Here is a 20,572-nt window from a genome sequence, read left to right as displayed (position 1 = left end):
GGTTAGTCTGATAGAGAGTACTCTTTACTTACTGTCTTTAAGGATGAAAGAAGTACTAGAAATAATATGTCAAAAGAAACCTGGCAAATGTTCAGCAATTTTAGCTATTAACGGAGAGTCTCTCGAAAGTCGAGCTACTTTGAGTTGCTAAAACTCTTAAAGTGGTGTTTTCAAGTGTTTCTTGAAGTTTCTAGCACGGTGTGGATTTGGGCTGTTAGCGCTGTTTGGAAATATTCTCATACACCCCTTTTCACCCAAAATAGGAACTTCCGTGCAACTAGCTAACAATGTATAGAAGTTTAAAGCTGGCATCCTGTTAGAGAGAGCAACTAGGAGGAAATGTTCTTGGAACACTTGTGGTGTCAAGATGCTGAGTGATGTAGTAATAGAGAAATGTTCTTGGCATCAGAAGATTTTTATAGGGACAATGCTTGGACAGCGTACAGTGTATATAGCCCTTTGGAAAAGCATAAGATACTGCCCAAGAGATTACCTTGAATATTCATGCCAGCTGCACAGATATTTGGAAATCTAGCTATCCAGAATGTGACACATCACCCTTATATCGTCCATGGGTTGCAAGCTAGTTTAGAAGTGTGTTTGTCACGGAATAAGTGGAAAAAATCAGCCTGCAGCAATACATAATATTCAGATATTTAGAGAAGACTTGAGGCATTTGTGGTGTCTTGGTTATCATATTTAGCTTTGTTTCTAAACCTCCCAATCTCTAAAATAAGTTGCTGTTAATCAATATTCAGGGCTAAATAATAAATTTTGTAAAGCTGGTTTTGAGTTTGTCAAACTCAGCGCTGTCTTTGTAGCACTTGTGCTGAGGAAACTGATTTTCTGTATTCAATTTTTAAGGGAAATACATGCAGATGATGAATATTCTGAAGCCAATTGCATTTGATGTGATCCACTTCATGTCCCAGCTCTTCGATTACTATCTGTATGCAGTCTATACGTTTTTTGGCCGAAATGACACGGTAGGTAGAAACGTTATTAATTTCCAAGTATGACCGTACACCTAGAATGAGAATACAGAGGAGATCTCTTTACTTAAAATACTACCTAATATGAAGTCCCAGAAAAAATAGCAGCAACAGAATGGATTTGAATGGAGGAGTAAGAAGAGGCTGATTAGATCAGCAATAAGGGGAATAAGCACTGGGAGCATCATTATCACGGGGAAATGAATCCTATTATGTTTTGAATAGACTCTGTACTCCTCTTTCCAGCAATATTTTGAAAGGGAGGAAAGAAAATGTGAAATACCTAAAAATAGTGGCAGAAAGTGGGGATCAAAAGAACAGTCTGCAGGAGGGTTGTGGTTTGGAGCCTGGGGAGTATGAGGTGATTTAATTTTCCTATATGTATTTCGTTAACTTAGACAAGAATAGCAAAAGGAAGAGGAGAAGGGGGCCATGAAAGTTAAGTAGCAACTCAGGTTTAAGAGGTTTAAAATACAATCTTGAGATCTAGTGTTCTTCTGTCAAACTGATTGCATTAATGAAAACAAGGGATTTTTTGAGTGATCTTGTAGTTGAAATAAATGCTTGTTGGCAATGTCTGTACATAACATAGGTCAACTTGCAACAGAATTGTCTTAAAGCATTTATGAAAAGCTGTGTGTAAAAACAATTATCTCTCCTCTTGGCCCCTAAATTACTCTATGGGTAATAATATCGTGGGGTTCCAAATTCATCATCATCTGTTGGCAAATTGTAATAGATTTTCAGACTCACATATGGTTCTAAATGGTTTTGAGCTGTTCTCTTTGGCACAACAAATATACTTGCAATTTGTTTGTGTTTAGAAGGTGGGTAGTTTTTTGGTTTGTGTTGGTTTTTTTTCTTTTATTTTTTGTTAAGATAATTGATTTCCAATGGCCTAGTGAGCTACTCTGATTTTCACATTGTGTTGCATTTATTTTTATTTTTTTGAACCTCCCATTTTGTATTTTAAAGCCTGTACCGACTTCCTCATTCTCTGCTTCTAACAGAGAACAGCACAGTGCTAGGCAGGTAAACATCATAGCAGATGGGTGGTAATATTGTGATGTTTTTGTAGTGTGCCCAATTTTTGTTTTGACAGATTATTTTCCGTGGGAAACATAATGCTTACAAAGGGTCTATGAATGTAACAAACCCTCTTGTAATGTTGCTTAAATGTCCTCACTTCCCATAGTGTTTCTAAACCTTTAGAAGGTAGACATGGGTCATGGTATGTGATTTAGACCACTGAGAGTGTTCCTGTTGTATTTTTATTTACAAAATAGCATCAAATTGGCTTCTAAAAAGTATGCTGGTAATATAACTTCCTTAAATGGTTGAAATTGTTTGAGAATGTGTGTGTTTGAGAATGTATGTGTGAGTTATTACACACATAAGGAGAGTGATTAATTGTATGGAGTTGATTGCCCATTCAGTGAAAACCAAAGATTTAAAGTATTCATGTTGACTTCTATGTCCGGTCATGGTACTAAGTCATTGCTCTTTCCAGAACTCTTCAGAATTATTATCCTATGTAGTCAGTATTTGGCTTTCTTTGTTGCCCAAAGTTGCACACCAGAACTGCTTCTTAAAAACCTTTTTAACTTCTGGGATGCAAGTTAAGGTTGCCTATCCTCCTTACCTCAAATTATGGAGCAACCTTACATGAAATTAAAAGAAATTGCCTATATTTAATATCTACTCACCAAAGTGTAAATCATTCATCAACATGCTACAGAATAGTCTTCCTTAGCAGAATAAGTTCGAGGTGAGTTTTAATTTTTTTGACATTGTAATATTTTGTAATCCAATGGCCATTCTTATAGAAAAACCCTCTTTTTTTTTTTTTTTAGCTAAAGAGATTATATAGAGTTGGTGTTGAGCAAATTTATTCTGTAAATTGTCTAATGGTCTACTTAATAGCCTTACTAGGTCATAAATTTGTCTAATCTAAGTATCTGCCATTTTGCATATGGAAATAACAAAAACTTCCATGAAGCAAAACACTTACACTGATGAGTGCAATGTTCTGTGTGAAGTCATGAGGTTCTGTCCTTCTGGAAAAATGCTGAGCAACAACCTTTTTTTATTTTTGTTTATTTTGGGTTCCCCCCCCCACCCCATACCTATGAATGCGCAATTCTGCCTTCAGGCTGTAACTGATTGTCTGGTAAATCTAGAGTTCTTTATATGTAATATTTGATGGAAATTTAATTTTGTTTGTACATTCCTTTTAGTTCATATCTTTCAAAAGTCAAATCACCATTTTTTAGAAAGAAATACATTGTTATAAAATAAGTAAGTGAAAATTACTGGTAGCTATTGAAAGCTTACTTCACCTGTGTAAAAACAAAGGTGTGAACACTTCTTTTTATCAAATGTGGACACTGGATTAGTGATTTATGGCTCCTAGATCAGGTTGTAGATTTCAGTGGAATGTAATTCCCAGTGGGAGTTCATCTCAGATGTAAATTTTCATTTAATACACAGGAGGATTGGGGCAGATGGACATCTTCAGTCAGAAATGTTAGATGCAGTAAATGGGGACCTAAATTATACCTGTTTGTATTTAAAAGAGCGCATGGGATGACATGAACTCGAACACTTCTTTCCCTGATCTAGTGCATTGAAAGGAAGTCTAATAATACAGCGTACAACAGTGATCTAAGTATTGTTCAGTAAATTGCCTTTTTGGCTTGAATCACATACCAGAACTGTATTCAAATACTTCTTGATGTAAATGTGTGTTTCTTAGCTGTCCCATTTCCACTTTGTTGTGTTAGTTTGTTGTGGTTTTTTTTAATTTGAAGTAGAAGATAAGTAGTAATACATTAATTACGCATGTCAAATCAGACCCTCATCTGGTATAATTTATGGCATTTACCAGGAAATCAGTGTGGCTATATTGATTTGTCCCAGCTGAACATCTGCCCCATAATACTTCTGAGCCATGAGCATGAAGATGGCACATTACTCAGGTAGATCTTTATAAGCATTAAGTAATAATGAAGGCTTTATAAAGATCAATGGATATAATTTTACATACACAAGTTAGATATTCAGTAAGGAATTAAAAGAAATTTTATAGCTTGAAAGAGAAGTTCTGAGACCATTTGGCTTGGGTGTGGTGTGCATGCAGGACTTGGTGGCATTGTGGTCCACCATTCTGGGCTAGCATCCCAAATGGGGAAATCTGGAGTCCCACACCCAAATACAGTGTAGTAGCAATAAAGGATAGTGGTTGTTTATTGGTATGAATGGTAAGCTGTCATCTTCATGAAATGTATTCAAGTCATTCTTCACACCAGTGCAGTGTTGAGTGCTGTGACCTCTGTTGATTTTCTTTTCATTTTGTATGGTTGCAATTATGTACTAAAACTTTAGGGTAAGTAATCTGTAGCTAGTGTTTACAAACTGAAGTTCTGCTGTATCATTGTAAAGTTTAAACTGATGTGTTTTCCTTTCTCAACTTAAATAGAATGTATTTCTTCCAGTTTGAGTCAACAGGACTGGGCCTCAGTAGCAGCAGACTACGCACCACGTTGAACAGAATCCAGGAGAGTCTGATTGATCTAGTAAGTACCTGGATTTTGTTAATGCTCAGTGGAATAGAGGTCTATGTAGGAAGTTCAGGAGTTGTATTTCATTATGGTTTAGTGAGTTAGGTGGTGTTGGGTTGGACTTGATGATCCTTGAGGTCTTTTCCAACCTTAATGATTCTATGATTCTATGATTATGGCTTCCTGATTTTTATCTCTCTTTCTGTTCAGTGTCTGTAAAGACAAAGGCGTAGTTTCATGGTGTATCATGATGTAGATTATCATTGTATAAAATGACTATACAACAAAACTAGTTTAATAGCTTTTGCTAGATGTAACAACAAAATTACATATTTAAATCATATAATGTATTACTGTTCATGTAATAGAGACAGATGTTCCAGTGTTGTCCTTATTATATGAGAAATTTTATGAAAAAACCCCAAAACAACGCCATAGATGACTTGTTTTTCTTCAGTAAAAAAATAGCAAAGCAGTAGGCCATCCCGAAGATCATTCACCTTACAAGGTAATATAAGTAGTATACTAAGTCCTTTGGTAAGTCATTTCTGAATTGTGGGGAACTTTCCCTGACATATTTTATAGATTATATTCCATTGGCCACTTCATGAGTTATTTTCAAAATGTGAAAAGTGAATATGGTGCTCGTGTCACACTGGTAGTAGATTATTGTCCTTCACATCACATTACAGTGGATAATCAACAGTTTATAAAGAAATATTGTTAAGAACTCTGCACAAATGTAAATTAGAAGTTCTTTTTTTCCACCTAAATACAAAACCCTTGAAACATTATGAAGTAATTTCGTGAGAGTATCACGAATGGCTTGCATAGTGGTTAATACCATGAACGCTGCAGGAAGGATTTATTTTCTAAGGCTTCTGCCTTAGGAAGAAGTAGAAGACAGATGCTCTTGACAAGGATTTGGCACTGCATAGAATTGTACTTTATGCCTTTTTAATTCCTTGAAGTATTATATTGAATCCTAAACTCTTTCAGAGAAGGTTCATAAAGGGTTTTGGAGCCATTTCTTACAGAGTCAGTAGGGGGAGCATAAGATAACTAATAACCCCAGGCCTCTGTAAAACAGAAAAAGGCTGGTCATACTGATATTCATCTCAAAGGTAGTGTATTCAGAAAGAAAAATTAATTCTGTGAAGATCTTGCAAACAAATCAGTTAAAGGTTATGGAACAATGGCAAGTTATGTAATTAATTTTTAAAATTTACTCTGTAGTTGCAGTTTCTGACAGTGCTTTACAGGCCTGATTTTACTTATCTGTCAAAATAATTTTTAAAAAATCATTTCTAGGAGTAAATTGGAAAGTTAACATAACTTCTTTTTCTTCCTCAGTCATTTAACAGTACTGTTACAGATAGTGTCAATTGAAATTCATAGCTGTGTTGCAGGTAAGATGTGAAGGGAGGAAGATATCTTAGCTAACTGCTATTAATTTAAAGACATTCCATGAGGTTTATTAATATCTTATGAACTTATGCTGGTCTTATGTTATAAATGGAAATTTTTCACTTTTTGATTCATGAGGAAGAAAAAGTCTTCTAAATATTTTTATTGTTTGCTTATTTTCAAGAGTTTGTGAAAGTTGAGTTTAATCTTTACTGTGACATAAAATGGTTATTTCTCATGGTTGTATGGACTGTTATGGACTGCTCTCAAAATTCTCCTGTCTTATATTATTATAAATCACTTTCTGAAAATATTCATGTTTCTGTTGTGGGCTTCAGTCTCATGGCCTGTTGGAAATTTTGGGTTTTTGTATTGTCTTCTGTTCATGGTAACTCTGTTAAGGGCTATAATTTCCATCACATTTCAGCTCCTGATGGCAGCATCTTTCAGTATTTTGTTTTCATAAAGATAGTCTGAATCTGGTAGGTTTTTTGGTTTGTTGGTGTGGGTTTTGTTTTTTTGTTTTATTATTATTATTTTTTTTAATAGCAAGTAGATAAAAGCCTATTTACTCTGTATTTATTGTCAGGAACTAGAGGAATAATTTGAGAGTTTAGAGCCATCTCCTCCAGCTTTTTGTAGACTTTCTGTAGTTTCTGTTTGGGCTTGAATTAATGCTGTTTATATCAGATACCTGTTTGGGGTACTACTTTTATTATTATTATTCAGCTGCATTTTTAGCTTCCTTCTAGCGAGGTAAATCCAAGCTGCAGTTAATGTTCTTTCTTGCATGTTTGTAGTGTCTTCAGTATGAAGAGCATGGAGGTTGATTGGAGGCATTCCATGTAGGTCCTTATGGAGCTACTCTAATCTAAGTTTATACTTATTGCAGTGCAAGAAGTGTCTGTCCTTTTAAATATACTGTACTTACAGTATACTAACCATACTTCAGAAATAAGTACTATCCTGGTTTTCATCTGCATGACCAAGAGACAGAGAATTTGGTTTCTGACTCACGCCCACTAAGCAAAAAGGCTGCAGGAATTAAAGTGCTTCCTCTCTCTCCTATTCCCTGCATCACTCCTCACACATCACACACCACCTGCTTCTGCTGGAGGGTGCTTGTCCCCTCTAAGCAGTACTCAACTATAGCTGAATCACTTCTCTGTTTCACAATCTAATACTTCATAGCAAAGCCAACTGTACCTGCAAGTCCATCTGCAGTTTAGATTAATGTTTCAGACTGTGAACAGGAAATAGCTGAGATATGAACATGTGTTCAGTCGTGCTAACTTTATCACAGGGCAATTATGTCACACCTCAGCTGTGATACATATTATTCACCGTATGCTGCTCCTACACTGACATAATAATAAACATTATAGTAAACAAAAAAACCCAAACAGTAATCACCAAACCTCACCACTGTGAAGTAAAAGTGCCCCTCTTCCTTGTATTTATGGTACAAAAACATGTATGTAATTTAAATATTTTTTTTAATTTGGATGCACTCTGCAAGCTGTGTTTCATTCATACAGCAGGATGTATTAAAAGGAAAACACAGAAGGAAAAGAGTTGAAAGGGGAGGAACAAGTGCTATTGTTTCAGCCTCACTGTAGTGCTAAGGTACAGTTTTGATTAGGCCAAATAAATCAAAACAGGTGCCTGTTTCTAGCTGCTTTCATCTCTTCATTGACAGTTCCCCTGAGTGGGATGTGTAGACATACATACGCACATTCAGTCCTTGTTTTTGTCATTTCTAACAACAATGTGATTTTGCAACACTACTGATGTTCGTATTAGTCCACTGAGACCAGTAAGCCCCCAAGTACGTACAAAGCATCAGTCAGATTGATGTGATCTATGATAACTGGTGATTCCGAAAGGAAATTTCTACTGTTGATTCCTTGCTTTATCTGTCTCTTACCAGCTTCCTTTATCTTCCTAAAATGTAACTTGGTCGTGGTACTGCCATTACCTAGATGTTTTTTGTGAATGTCCTGTGTATGCAAATATCTGCCTTGAGTGATACTGCTGCTTCCAAAAGTGAGATTTTTTTGGGGGGCAAATAACTACAGAATACTCATAAATATTTCATTGCAAACTGGCTTGCTCAAGTAAAATTGAGATTTAAAATGAAGTTCATGAAAGTTACTGTGCCTTAAAGTGGTAGAAAATAAATTGCTGCAGTAAAGTATCTAAGCATTGCAATGCAATGTATAGAGGAGTAGACAGAAAGAATCCCTGGTATAAAGAAGTACTGGTTAATGTGCTTTAGATTCAGTCTTTAGCTTTTGGACTCTTTCTCCATGAAGTATATATCTTTTCGCAGAGACAATAGGCTAGGGAGTGGTGGTGCAGAGATGGAAAATGTAGATTTTTTTCAGCTGTACCAATAAGATAAGGAATAGTGGGAGGAACGATTTTTGTCTTCACACCTGACTTAACAACCCATCTTGGCTTTGACCCTTTGATGCTGTGCAACAGTACAACTTCAGTTATGCTACTCCCAGCTCTGGAAACAAACAGTTCAGTTTTACTGAAAAGGTCACAGCACAGTCCTGCATTACTTGGTGTGGACATGTACCCTGTTGCATCCTGCTTTTACATACCAGTGGCAAGGTCTGGAGAGTCAAGGCTGTGCAGTATAGTTACTTGACATGGCAATGCCTAGCACAGATGCTGCTTTTAAAAGGAATAGCTAAGCTCCTCACTGAAATGGTATTTCTGAGCTGTGATTCTCGGTGAGGTTTTGATTTGCCAAAGATAACTCATGCAACTTTTGCAGTCCTTGCTTGGTCTCCTGCCCCTTCAAAGAAAAAAAAAAAGCCTGAAGAAAAAAAAGAAGAGCCAATTTGTGGAGTTATTGTCTTCCTCTCTTTGAAAAGATTTGTACAACATACGTAATGACAATGTTCAAGGTGATGGGTGAATTGCTTGTCAAGAAACAAATGAAATGCAAAGATCACAGAAATTTCCATGCAAATTTTATTGAAATCTGTTACTGAAGTCAGTGGGACTAACTCAGCTGAGGTTTGGGACATGTTTGTTTTGTGACAAACAGCATGGAGGATCCACGCTCTTGAAATGGGAAACATTGTGGCCACCACAAGGCAATGCTGATCAACTCAACTCTGGGGCTGGTGTGTGGTGTGTGCATTGTAAGTGTTGGCAAGCTTGGGGATCCCTTGCATGACATTTAATAATGTAAAGTTATCACTTGCCTGCAGAGGATTGTAAATAAATAGAAAACTAATACCATGGTTTCTCAAGAGGGTTTGTTGTTTGGTTTTTAATGATCTGCTCTCTTACAGTGTTGAGTAGTGATCATGGTAGTAGCTTACATTGTTTACATTTCATTTAGTTTCCTAATGACTGGGTCAAGATTATCCACTTTATTCAGGAAAATACTAACAGACACTATCAATTACAATTTCCTAAACAGAGATGATGGAGTTATCCTGTCTTAGGTAATCATCTAGGGTCAGTCTCCTTTTCCTTCTCCCTCAGTGCACCTCAAGATCTTGGTAACACTGTTGGTATGTCACAGCTGCTGTTTGACTGCCAGAACCTTTTCAGATGGTCTGATTTTTTCCATACCTTTCCAACACCACTTATTCTTTTAAGGTTGAGATTTCTTCAGAAGCATTTAGAGGTATTGCCATTTGCTTATAGGAGAATCAAAACTAAAGTTGTTCCTATTGTGTATGTATATTAAAACAATTCTAAAGCTAAAGTCTTATGCAAAAAGTATTAGGTCAGGAGAAGCTCAGTTATGAAAGATTATTGATTATTAGTGCGGTCTGCAGAACTCTCTGTGCTGGGGACAAGTTGTGGAGTTTATCAGTTTTTGTTTAAAGTTAGTGAAAGTGGATTATTATAATTAACTGTCAACTGTCTCCACCGTAAATGACAGCTCGTCAGTTATTTTGGTCATAAGTTCTGCTGGATAACTGAAATAAATACATATTTCTGAGCTCATGATGAAATCAGGTCACTTAAAAGTGTCTGTCTTGCAAATTGCATGTCAAACTTTTGACTTAGATAATTAGCTTAAGTAGTTTATACTTCTGATTTAGGTAATCAGTTTATAGTCTCTTCTTCCCACTAAGATGGGAAGCGTATCTAACAGAGGGTTGCCACTGGGTTCAACCAAATTATTGAAATGTTACAGAAGACATTTTTTTGGAGGAAGAGATTGAAGGAGAGGCTTGTTCCTCACACAGATTTTTTTTTTCCCTTCCTATTCATGAAAGAATTTATTCTTGGGAGTAAACAATTAAATGCTAAAGTAAAATACCCAACAATTAAACAATATCACACTTATTTGATACCTGTTATTTGATAATATTTGTTATTGTTGTAAAAACACAGATGAAATTTAATTCAAAGAGATCTTACATTAAGATATTTCCCAAAACACACACTATAGCTCATACTACTGTTAGTAGTAACCCTTAAACAGGTAAAGCAGTCATAAGCCTGCTTTAGCACTTCTGTATCTTGATATTTTCAGGCCTTTATAGCAAAACAGCTTTTATAAATAATTGCTAGTTGTGTATGCTAATCATGTGTAGCATTGGAAGACACTGTTCTTTTCCTATGACAGCATGAGGGAGTTTGACTAAGACTAGAGAAAACTGAATAGGTAAGACACACTATACGGTGTTTATGTGGAATACTGGTTAATCTGTACAGCTGTGCCTGCTACAGTTAATTTGCTTGTTTATCATTCAGATAATTGTTTTGCAAGGAGGGAGAAAAGCATCTTGTAGCTTGCATCAGCTCCACGTGTACCTTGAAATTATTTTGCCCAGTTTGCTTACAAGGATGTTATGTGGGCTGTAATATGTTTTAGATATATCACAATTCTGCTGTACTGGCAAGACCTGCTACTCTGATGCAGAGGAGAGCTAAGGAAGTTTGGTCTGCTTTCCTATTGGTGTCTGCATGCTTGATGCTGGGTGTTGCAATATGTTCTCGATGTAACTTGACATTTATTGAAATTAACATTGGGTAGCTGCTATTTAATTTCCTGGCTTCTACTTTCCTCCTTCTCCTTCTCTTCCTCCTTCTTGAGACTGGCATCATGTTGCCCAGTTTCAGTTCTATGGGGCTTTACATCTTCTCCATGGGTACTCAAAGGGAATGTCTCACAACAGAGATTGTCTTGCAGATTTTCTTAAGTTACTTGAAGGGTTAAGTTTAACAAGTCTGGTTCATTGCAAAACATCCGATTTCTTTAAATAGTCTGTAGCCTTTTTTTGTGTTCCAGCCTGAATGTTTTGCCCCCTTATTGCTGCTTTCAGTCATTTGATCATTTCTGTTAATGAAGGCTGGAGGAAAAAACACAGGCATCACTGAAACCCCCTCAGAATGATCTTGTGTTTTTTGGGGTATTGCACACCGGCTGTTTCCTTGCGCTTCCTTTTTGCTGTCAACATGCTTTTGTGGTGCCTGGTTTTTAGAACAAGTCAGGAGAATGAAATGCTCATACTATGTTTGGCTGGTATATTTGAACCAACTCTGTGGTTGAACCCAAGAATGTCTTTGATTTAACCAGTTGTCTCATGTACATTTTGTGTCTTCAGGTGCAACAGGATTTTGTAATTTAAAAAGTTCACAAGATACTTATCTACATGGGAAGCAGGCAGGTAGAAAAAGGGTTGCTTAAAATGTATCTCAATACTGAAGAGAGAGGCAACTTTGAAGTGCAATGAGTACAAAATTAAGTCTTTATAGTATTTTTTGTTTACATTATTTGTAACTAGTCTTTGAAAGAAACAAAGATGCTTAAATCTTTACCACTGATACTCTTCCCCCAGCTCTGTGTCTCACTGTCCCTCCTAAGCATAGAGAACTTGATGGGCTGTAGGTTTGGTTTTTTACCATATGTAAACATTTCAAAGCTTTTTTTTTTTTTTTTTTTGAGAATGAAATTAAGTGACAAAGAAGAAGAGAAGGCAGATAAAGAATAGATTTTGTCACTTAATCAATGGTGTCTTTGGCTCAGTTAATATTTTTAAAGAATTGACCGTTATGCCCAGATGATTAAATGTTATTGCCTGTATGCACTGTACTTGTGGGTGTGCTAGGTGGGTATCTTCAGAGCTGCCTGAAAGAGGTTACATGAGTTCTAGCAAATATGGAGGGCATTTGCTTTGTTTATCCATTCTGGTAGGCTCAGCAGAACACAAACTTCACTGTATTGTGAAATGTCTGGCCAGTTTAATTGCTGAATGGTAACACAGATCAGAGTAAAGAAACTTCATTTTTCTAATAACATCATGATGTGACTAGCCTTTATAATCATTCCACGCTCAGTGCAACTGTATCTGATAGCATTTACCATAAGCTTCTTTTAGAAGTTTTATCTTCTGCTCATTGATCTATTTCTGCGAGAACTATTAGTGGTACAAATGATGTGCTGATGGTATTGCTCAGTCAGCAGTCTTTGTTTTTAATGTCAGAATTTCTGTGGGGATCCTCAAAGGCTCCCTGTTTTGTCTGCTTTCTGCTTCTGTAACCAATTACAGAATTTTTTTTGGAAGTTTGAATATACTCTCCTCACCCTTGATAGTGAGAACTCCACTTTCCCAGTCTGTGCTTCATCCCATCTGCTGTAGCCCATTTTTGTTTGTGTTTGACATCCTTGGGCAATGCAGAACTGAAAGAGCCTTTCTTAAGTTAACAAATCCAGCTCCCTGTTGTGTTGGGCTGTCACACCACAGGAGGCAACTGTCAACTAAAATCTGAGATAGTTCAAGTGGAACTTGTGATCTTTTTATTCCCCCACACCTCAAACTATTCTTGACAGCTTGGACACTATTATCTTCCTCGTTATCTTACATTCTTAATGTCACTTTTAGCTTGGCTTTCGTCCAAGCAGTAAACTCATTCTGATGCTGCTTTGTTTATAGGAGCAAAATTTTGATCATTTTTTATCACTTAAATTCTCACCAAGTCCTTACACATTTTGACATAATCAGTTTTCTCCTGCCCTGCCTTTAATTGCTGCAATGTAACCACAATGGGTATGTCAGATATTTTGCTCCCAGAATAACCTCCCTGTTGTTTTTCCCCTTTTCACTTGATTCTCTGTGCAGTACGTTTTCTTTTGGCTTTTCAGGATCTACAATGCATGTTCTCGTTGTCTCAGTCCTGATACTTAGAATGAGTTAGACCATGACTGAGTTCCATCAGTGTTTCTAGTGCTCACTGCTTTCCTTTTCTTCTTAAGCAAAACTGTCTGAAAAATGTGTGCATAGCAATTATTCTATTTCATGTCACTCCTCACAGTTGTTATCTGCTGTGAAGCCTACAAGAAACTCCTGGTGACTGTTGTGGTCAGCTTGAGTATATATTTCTTCCTTCTGCTCCTGATTCTTTAGTTACTATACTGCAATTTCCTCTCTATTTTTGTTTCCAGTTGGGGGGAAAAACCAACAAACTGCAAAGCTGCTTTATTTATTATCATGGTTTTGGCTTAATTTTTGTACAGTTTTATAGCAATCTGAGAGTTATGCTAATTTGTTTTGAATCCAACCATAAATGTCATGTTTAAGTATTATTGTCATATTGGTTGTGTGTGCATAGGTTGCTTTACAGCAGACATGTGCACCTGATCCTGCTTTTGAAGAAATTACTCTTACCACTACTTTATCACTGTGTTATTGCTCAGATTTCTTTTAATTCCATACAAACAGGCTGATTTCTTGTAGCACCTGTCTGGCCACAGAGTTTCTGTCCCAGGGTCATGGGAGGCTCTTACTTAAGAAATCAGTGCCATATCATGTCTATCTTTTTTATGAGTTCTGGGTTCTATATCACCTTTGCCTTGTAGCGTTTCTTGTACTTTTATAGCCTGTGTGTAAGCAGCAAGCATGGTATAAGTAATTAATCTAAAGCCAGAACTAGGTTTATATTTCCATGTCCTGTTACGGTTTTGTCAAATAGCGAAGCTTCAGAGGGTGTCCATTTATATACCTACAGACCAATATGATAGCTCTGGGAATTTCTTCCTTCTGTGAGTCCTCTTCTAGCTGTAACTTGTACTTACATTCCTACAATGTAGAGATTTTCCCTTTTTCCCCCCACTTTTTTTTTTCCTTTCTTCATTTGTTTTCTTGTGTCTTTCTTGTGGCTTTTTTTTTCCCTTGTGTTCCCCCCCCTCTTTTAAAAAAAAAATAAATTTGCAGCGGGGCACTGGTATAACCTATTTCTTATTACAGATCTTTTCCTCTGCTGTGAATATTTCCTTGCATTCTACAATTGAGATGTCTGCAGTATAGAAGTTTTAATGGAATGATAACTTGTTTAAAAACATCATTTTTATTTTACCTAAGCTAGCTGCAGCTCACATTAGCAATAAAACCCATTCATAAGTAATATTTCTTTGATTTGTCTCCTTATTTGGTTGCTGTCAGGTTGAAGAGACTATCTCCAAGGGTGAGAAGTCAGTCTCACAGTAGGCAGTTGGGCTAAAGCCTGTATCGGTGTTAAAGTGTAGTAAGAAGTTTGTTCTCTGTCTTCTTTTTTTTTTCCTGAGATAGATATTGATCTACATGATGTGATTTTTTTTTTCACCTGTTTGAACACCACAAATAGAAACCTCTGTGGTTGTCTTTTGCTTCAGGATTGATTTAAATCGCATCTTAGAAACATTCCTTCATCTTGTCTGTCATCTGAAACTGCTCAGCTAGAGCCATTCTTGCTGTTTTAATGGTTTTTCTGTTGTTTAATTCTTTGTTTTAGGAGGTCTCTGCTGATCCCACAGGAACTCTCACGGCTGCTGAAGAGAGAAAGGAGAAGGTGCCAAGCCCACATCTCAGTCATCTCGTAGTTTTGACATCTGGCAATTCGCTATATGGTTTGGCAGAGAGAGTGGTGGCCACAGAGTCCTTGTAGGTTATTTACTGTACACTGTGTTTTGTGGTGACTGGTGGCTGTGGCTTGTTTAAGAGATAGTGATTACAAGCCAAAACGTTCTTGAGAGGTCAAAAATTTCTGCTTCTCGATGTGATTTTAAATATAAGTGAGAGAGGTAATTTCTTAATGAAAGGCACTGGGACCTACCCATGTGGTCTAACCACCTGCAAGCACATGCAATTAAACTTTACTGCAGCTGGTCCAGTGATTTGTGACAGTACAAGACCAAATCTGACAGGAAAAAGGTTTAATTTTAAAGAGGCTAATGGGACTCTTTAATCTGTATGGTTCATTTAAGCCATATATTAAGTACTCAAATGCTGGTGGCTGAGCCTCAAAACTGCTTAATTCATATAGATTTGGCTTGAATTGCAACGTTCTTTGCAATGGGTGGAAGTTTACCTGTGAAGAAGAGATTCTAACAAGCAAGTAACATGAAACTCTTACTAAGTGAGTGGTCAGAATAATAACTGAGTCAGATGGGAACATTTTTTTTCCCCACATGAGATGACATTTAAAGATTAGAAGTTAATTTTAAAAATGTATTTTCAAAAGAGCTGATTGGGGTTTTTTGCATACATTTATGCTTAGTTATAAATGTATTTCTTTGTTATGTTGTTATTAACAAATCCTACCTCTGTCAAAGAATTTGATCTCATATTCTGTCTTTTAAAAATTCACTAGTATATAAGTAATTGGGAATGTTATTTTGGAATTCTGACATGTATTTATTCATGTTGACTGTCCTGCCATATGGAAATTACAGGACACTTGTCCACTGACTTTAGTAGACTTTAGATCAGACTTTTGCAGTATATGCTGAGTAAAACAGAAATACAAATTGTTAATATTCAAGCCTTAGTCTCTTTATTCAAGTATCTTCTTGCTTGCAAACATATTTTAAAATTGTCAGAATTGAGAATACTTGTTGATATACTAGCATGAAACTGGTATGGTTTTCAGGATTTAATTTTCCAAGGTTACATATCATTATTGTAAAATATGTTAACTGTACAGAGAAGTTTTACAGAGACATGCCAAATACTTCATTCAGTTCACAGTAAATTTTCTTTACTTTCAAAGGGTATTTCTGGCTGAGCAGTTTGAATTTCTTCAGCCTCATCTTGATGCGGTGATGCCAGCTGCCAAGAAGCCTTTTCTTCAGCAGTTCTATTCTCAGGTCAGAATTGTATAATTCACAGCTGATTTTTAGCAGAAGATTTGGAAATTGTACAATATGGTGAAAATACTTGTACAACATAGGTATATATAGCTCTTATTAGCCAGAAATTTACTGAATTTAATTTTATGTATCTTTTGTTTCAGACAGTGTCAACTGCTAGTGAACTACGTAAACCAGTTTATTGGATTGTTGCTGCTAAAGCCATTGATTATGAACAAATGCTGCTTCTCATGGCTAATGTGAAATGGGATGTGAAGGAAATCATGTCACAACACAATGTATATGTAGATGCTCTCTTGAAGGTGAATACTTTCTGGGAAACAGGTTGCTAAAGTTTATATAAACATTAAATTATTGTGATACTTCATTAAGACTGTTAAAGTTGCATGGTTAGAGCAATGCAGCATTCTGACAACTGGTAAGTTATTATAAGGAGAGCTGTCCAGAATTTTCATAATTCTTTCTGCTAGCAGAATTAGCTAGTTTTCAGTGCTGATTTTTTGACTACATGGTGGGTGAAAGTGACCACAAAAGTTTAATGAGTTTCACATCTAAGTCTTGAATGGCAGATAAATACGTAGCAAATGGAGTAACATTGTGGAAAATACAGTGACCTAGGATAGTGGCTTTTTAACAAAGGCTGTTTGCGGGTCTGCAAAATTTTATTGGTTGTCTTTGAGATATGTCATAGGGGCTATAGGTCAAACCAGCATAGATCATGATTGTGCACTTCTGATTGAATTTGCTATATTTAGAAGTTAGCATTTGAAAAATAAGGTGAAAGGGAAGTTATTCCCCAAACTTCTCAATTGCATTCAGTAGAAGTGGCTATACAACTGCTGTGTCTTATGGCATACAGAATCAGTTTTTGGGATAATCCTTCTCTCATACTTTTATATATGCCTGAATTATGTTTCTAAAGGTCTTTAGAAGGACGTTCTGGCAGTGGTAAAATTATACTAATTCTTACAGAGAAACTGAAAATTTTATTTTAAAGATATGTGAAGTATCACAGAAAAAGTTGCGCATCTGTGTTGAATAACAGTTTTGATTATACCTTTGTACTTTGTAGCCATTCTCTGTTTAAAAAAAATCAATGTAAAGAAGGGAGAATCTGATAGAAGATATATCATTGCACTGAATCTGTCTGAATCCTTGTGATTACCTTTCTTTATGCTGCTATGGCTTTTTAAAATCAGTTTGTAGTTACATTTGGTCTCTGCAAGAGAACTTTTTCTTTTTGTGAGTGTGCAACTTCTGATAAATTTGCTTCAGGACAATTGGGGCTAATACCATGTAAAAGTATTTCTGGCCTCTACATTATATAGCTTATAATAGTTGCTACAGAAGCTTTTGGTTTACTACTAAGCAATTGGTGTTTTCCTGTTTGCCCTGGGCCTCCAGGAATGTCAGATGTAAGCAAAATGTTTAATATAATAACCAACAAAGTTTAGTCATGTGCACGCACATGCAACATTCTCTACTCAGTCATAGTATATATGGAAGCAGATAAATTGGGGAAAGAAGATTGTTCAAGAATTTAATTAATATGGAGTGATAGACATCTTCATCTTCAGAAGAGTGAGTAGTATGCCAGTTAATGCACAGCATTGTGGTACTCTGCTTCTTGTTGCCAAACTCCTCTTTCAGAAAATTTGTGTTGAACACCAATTATTTGGTAAGATACTGGGTTAAATTGCATACTGAGATTCCCTTCTGAGTGATTATTTTCTTGACTTATTGATTTTTTGATGGAGGGGAAAAAAGGAGAGAAAAAAATAAAAGAGGAAAAAACTGACTTGATTAACAGCCTTGGACTGAAAGCACGTTGTCGGACAAGTCTGGTTGTAAGAGGCTGCAGTACAAACTGCTTTTGCTGGTTACACAAAGCAGTTCATTATCAAGGTCTGCTTTATATTAAGTCACTTGATACTTTTTTTTAAATTATAGAGGTGTTAGTCACTGTCAGCAGACTTCTCTTTCACTTTATATAAGTCACAAAATCATTGTAGCAGTAATTACATTCAGTTATGACTAGTTTGTCACTCATAGCAACAGCTTAAATCTATCCACGCCATTGATGTTTCACATTGAAACAGGTGCCTTCCCTCAACCTGACCTGTTACCTAGCACTGCAGTATGCTCCTGAACTGTATGATTTGGATTCTTTTCAGTGGGTACTCTCAGCTCCTTTGGAAGCACCAGGGAACTATTTAATGAGAAGAGTTGAATGAAAAGTGGTCACACTATTTCTGAGTTTTTCTTTGAAAGCTGATGGGGCAGGTATTTAGAGGGATAAAGAGTTTATCACTGGGTTTTCTTCAGTGGCTGTATATTGGCTTTGAAAAAGTTAAAGATGAGTTTAGGGAGTGAGGCAATGAAAATGGCATTTGAAGGATTAGCTACTTGGTTAATTTTCAGAGGTGTCAGTTTGACAGAGAACTACACCTCTGGGGAACAGAATAGTATTTCCTTTTTAAAAAACAGTACTGAGGTAATGTTATGAATGATATGCTAGAAAGTGGTATGCTTTCTACTTTACACATTAAGCTTATCTTTACAGTCTGTGTCTTCTAAACTTCTCTGCTTTAAGCTTATTTTTCAGTGCTCTCTTTCTTGTGCATTCCTAATTCATTGTTGTTGTTGCTAGAGATCTATAGAGTATGATCCCTTTTATGATAAAGGAAGAATGATTTTTCATGTTTCATCAGGAATTTGAAGACTATAACAGAAGGTTGAATGAGGTGTCTAAGAGAGTCCGTATTCCACTGCCAGTCTCCAACATCCTTTGGGAGCACTGCATACGCTTGGCCAATAGAACTCTTGTGGAGGGGTGAGTAGCTGATGAAAGTCTTGCTTTTGGGTAAATATGTCTATAATGGTAACGTCTATTTTATGGAATTAAAATTTCAGATTTTGTAGTGCACTGGTAAGCTCTTGTGCTTTTGAGGAGCCTAAAAAATATTGAGGTTTGACATAGTCCTTATCAGTTGTTTCATCGAGTCTGGTACCTAGATACGGCTGAAGAATGACATTGAGTGTTTCATTGAAGCATTTGAAATAATATAGCTCTATTTCAAAGAAACTTCTATATGAGAATTATCATTTCTTGACAGAGCAAAGAAGAAAGTTAAAGTGTAATTGTCAGCATCTCTATGGTGATGCCATTTGTCTTTGCTGGGAAGAAAGTTAGAGTTGTCAACCCTAGTTATCTTAGAGTAGCCATGGAGCAGGATTTTTCATCAGGAACAGAAAGGTGTCTTAGTTGTCTTGGTCAATGAGGCTCTTAGTTACTCTTGGGTACTGACTAAGAGTACCACCTTAGTCAGGAACTGGTACACCTTCTCGTCCCTCTCTCTCTCTCTCTTCATCAGTGTCCCAGTCTTTTCGGAATCAATATTGTAGCCTGAGTATTGGAGTCTTTTCATCCACTGCATTTGTTTTTGTGTTCTTGTCCCCTTGCTGCATACGTCTAGGCTCTCATCTTCTTCTGCATCATAGAGTATGTGCTGTCTTCCACTCCTACATATGTTTCCATATTTCCTTCCTGGTTACCTTTACCCTATGCACTCCCTACTACCTGTTTTACTTCTTTCTGTCCCACTCTCCTGCTGTCTGCTCTAGTTTAGGACCTCAACAACATCCTTCTCCAAGTGTTAGCTGTCTGTTGAGGATCATCAGCTTCCACTGCCTCCATCAAGTCATCATTTTTAAATGGCCTGTTTCTTTTCATGCCATCATCCTTTTGCATCTCTTGAGATCAGTTTCATCTTCAGGGAGACTAAATCCAGCCATGACCTCACTCTGGCTTTTCAATTCCTTCATATGATAGATGACCTCTACAACTGTCTTTTATTTTTGAAATTTCATTTTCCACTTATCGTGCCTCAAATCAAAAGAAGTGGAACAAAAGCATCTGTCTTCTCCTCCCCTTCTCCCCTTTCCTTTCAGTTGAATAACACCATCAGTCACTATCAACCTCTTCTGCCTCAGCTCTTGTGCCTGTTTTGGGCTTGTTTCTTTTTCTTACTTCACAGTCTTCCTTATCTTTTGTGGCAGTGTTCTTCAAACTACTTAATTCTTAACTCTGAAGGTCATCACTCATGTCTTGCTCCACACTGCAGTTTTGGTTCATGGTTGTGACTTACCATAAAACTTTCACCTTCACTTTCACCTAAGCATTTCATTGACTGGTCAGAGTGGACTGGAAATACCTTACTGATATGATTTGTCCTGTACCCTTTCTTAGAGTGTAAAGAGCATTCATTATCATCTCCTCCCAAATACCTGCCTGCAATTTCTCAGTCTTGACCCCTTTTTTTTTTTTTTTTCTCTTCTCTTCATATATCTTATAGTTTCTTTTGCCACTGGGGAAAGGAAAAGAAGGTATTCTAAACAGCTGACTCTCTGAATACCTTCATAATTTATTTCATCTCTGAATTCCATGAAGGTATGGAATTAAAAACCATGAAGGAGGTGTTTCTCCTCCTGTCAGCAACTGA

At 36.6% G+C, this 20,572-nt stretch overlaps 1 protein-coding gene across 1 annotated transcript; it reads left to right on the top strand.

Moving 5' to 3' along the window:
* Positions 1–864: 864 nt before the first annotated feature.
* LOC104464708 (coiled-coil domain-containing protein 132-like) lies at positions 865–18,903 on the top strand (the record flags this gene model as incomplete). Its single annotated transcript, XM_010077507.1, has 6 exons — positions 865–986; positions 4,487–4,567; positions 14,714–14,862; positions 15,971–16,067; positions 16,214–16,372; positions 18,782–18,903. Coding segments are annotated over 6 exons (730 nt in total), but the record flags the coding sequence as incomplete, so codon positions are not given.
* Positions 18,904–20,572: the final 1,669 nt, after the last annotated feature.

The sequence above is a fragment of the Pterocles gutturalis genome, unplaced genomic scaffold, assembly GCF_000699245.1.
Source record: "Pterocles gutturalis isolate BGI_N339 unplaced genomic scaffold, ASM69924v1 scaffold51538, whole genome shotgun sequence".
Classification (NCBI taxonomy): Eukaryota; Metazoa; Chordata; class Aves; order Pterocliformes; family Pteroclidae; genus Pterocles; species Pterocles gutturalis.
This window is presented reverse-complemented; position numbering and strand designations above follow the sequence as displayed.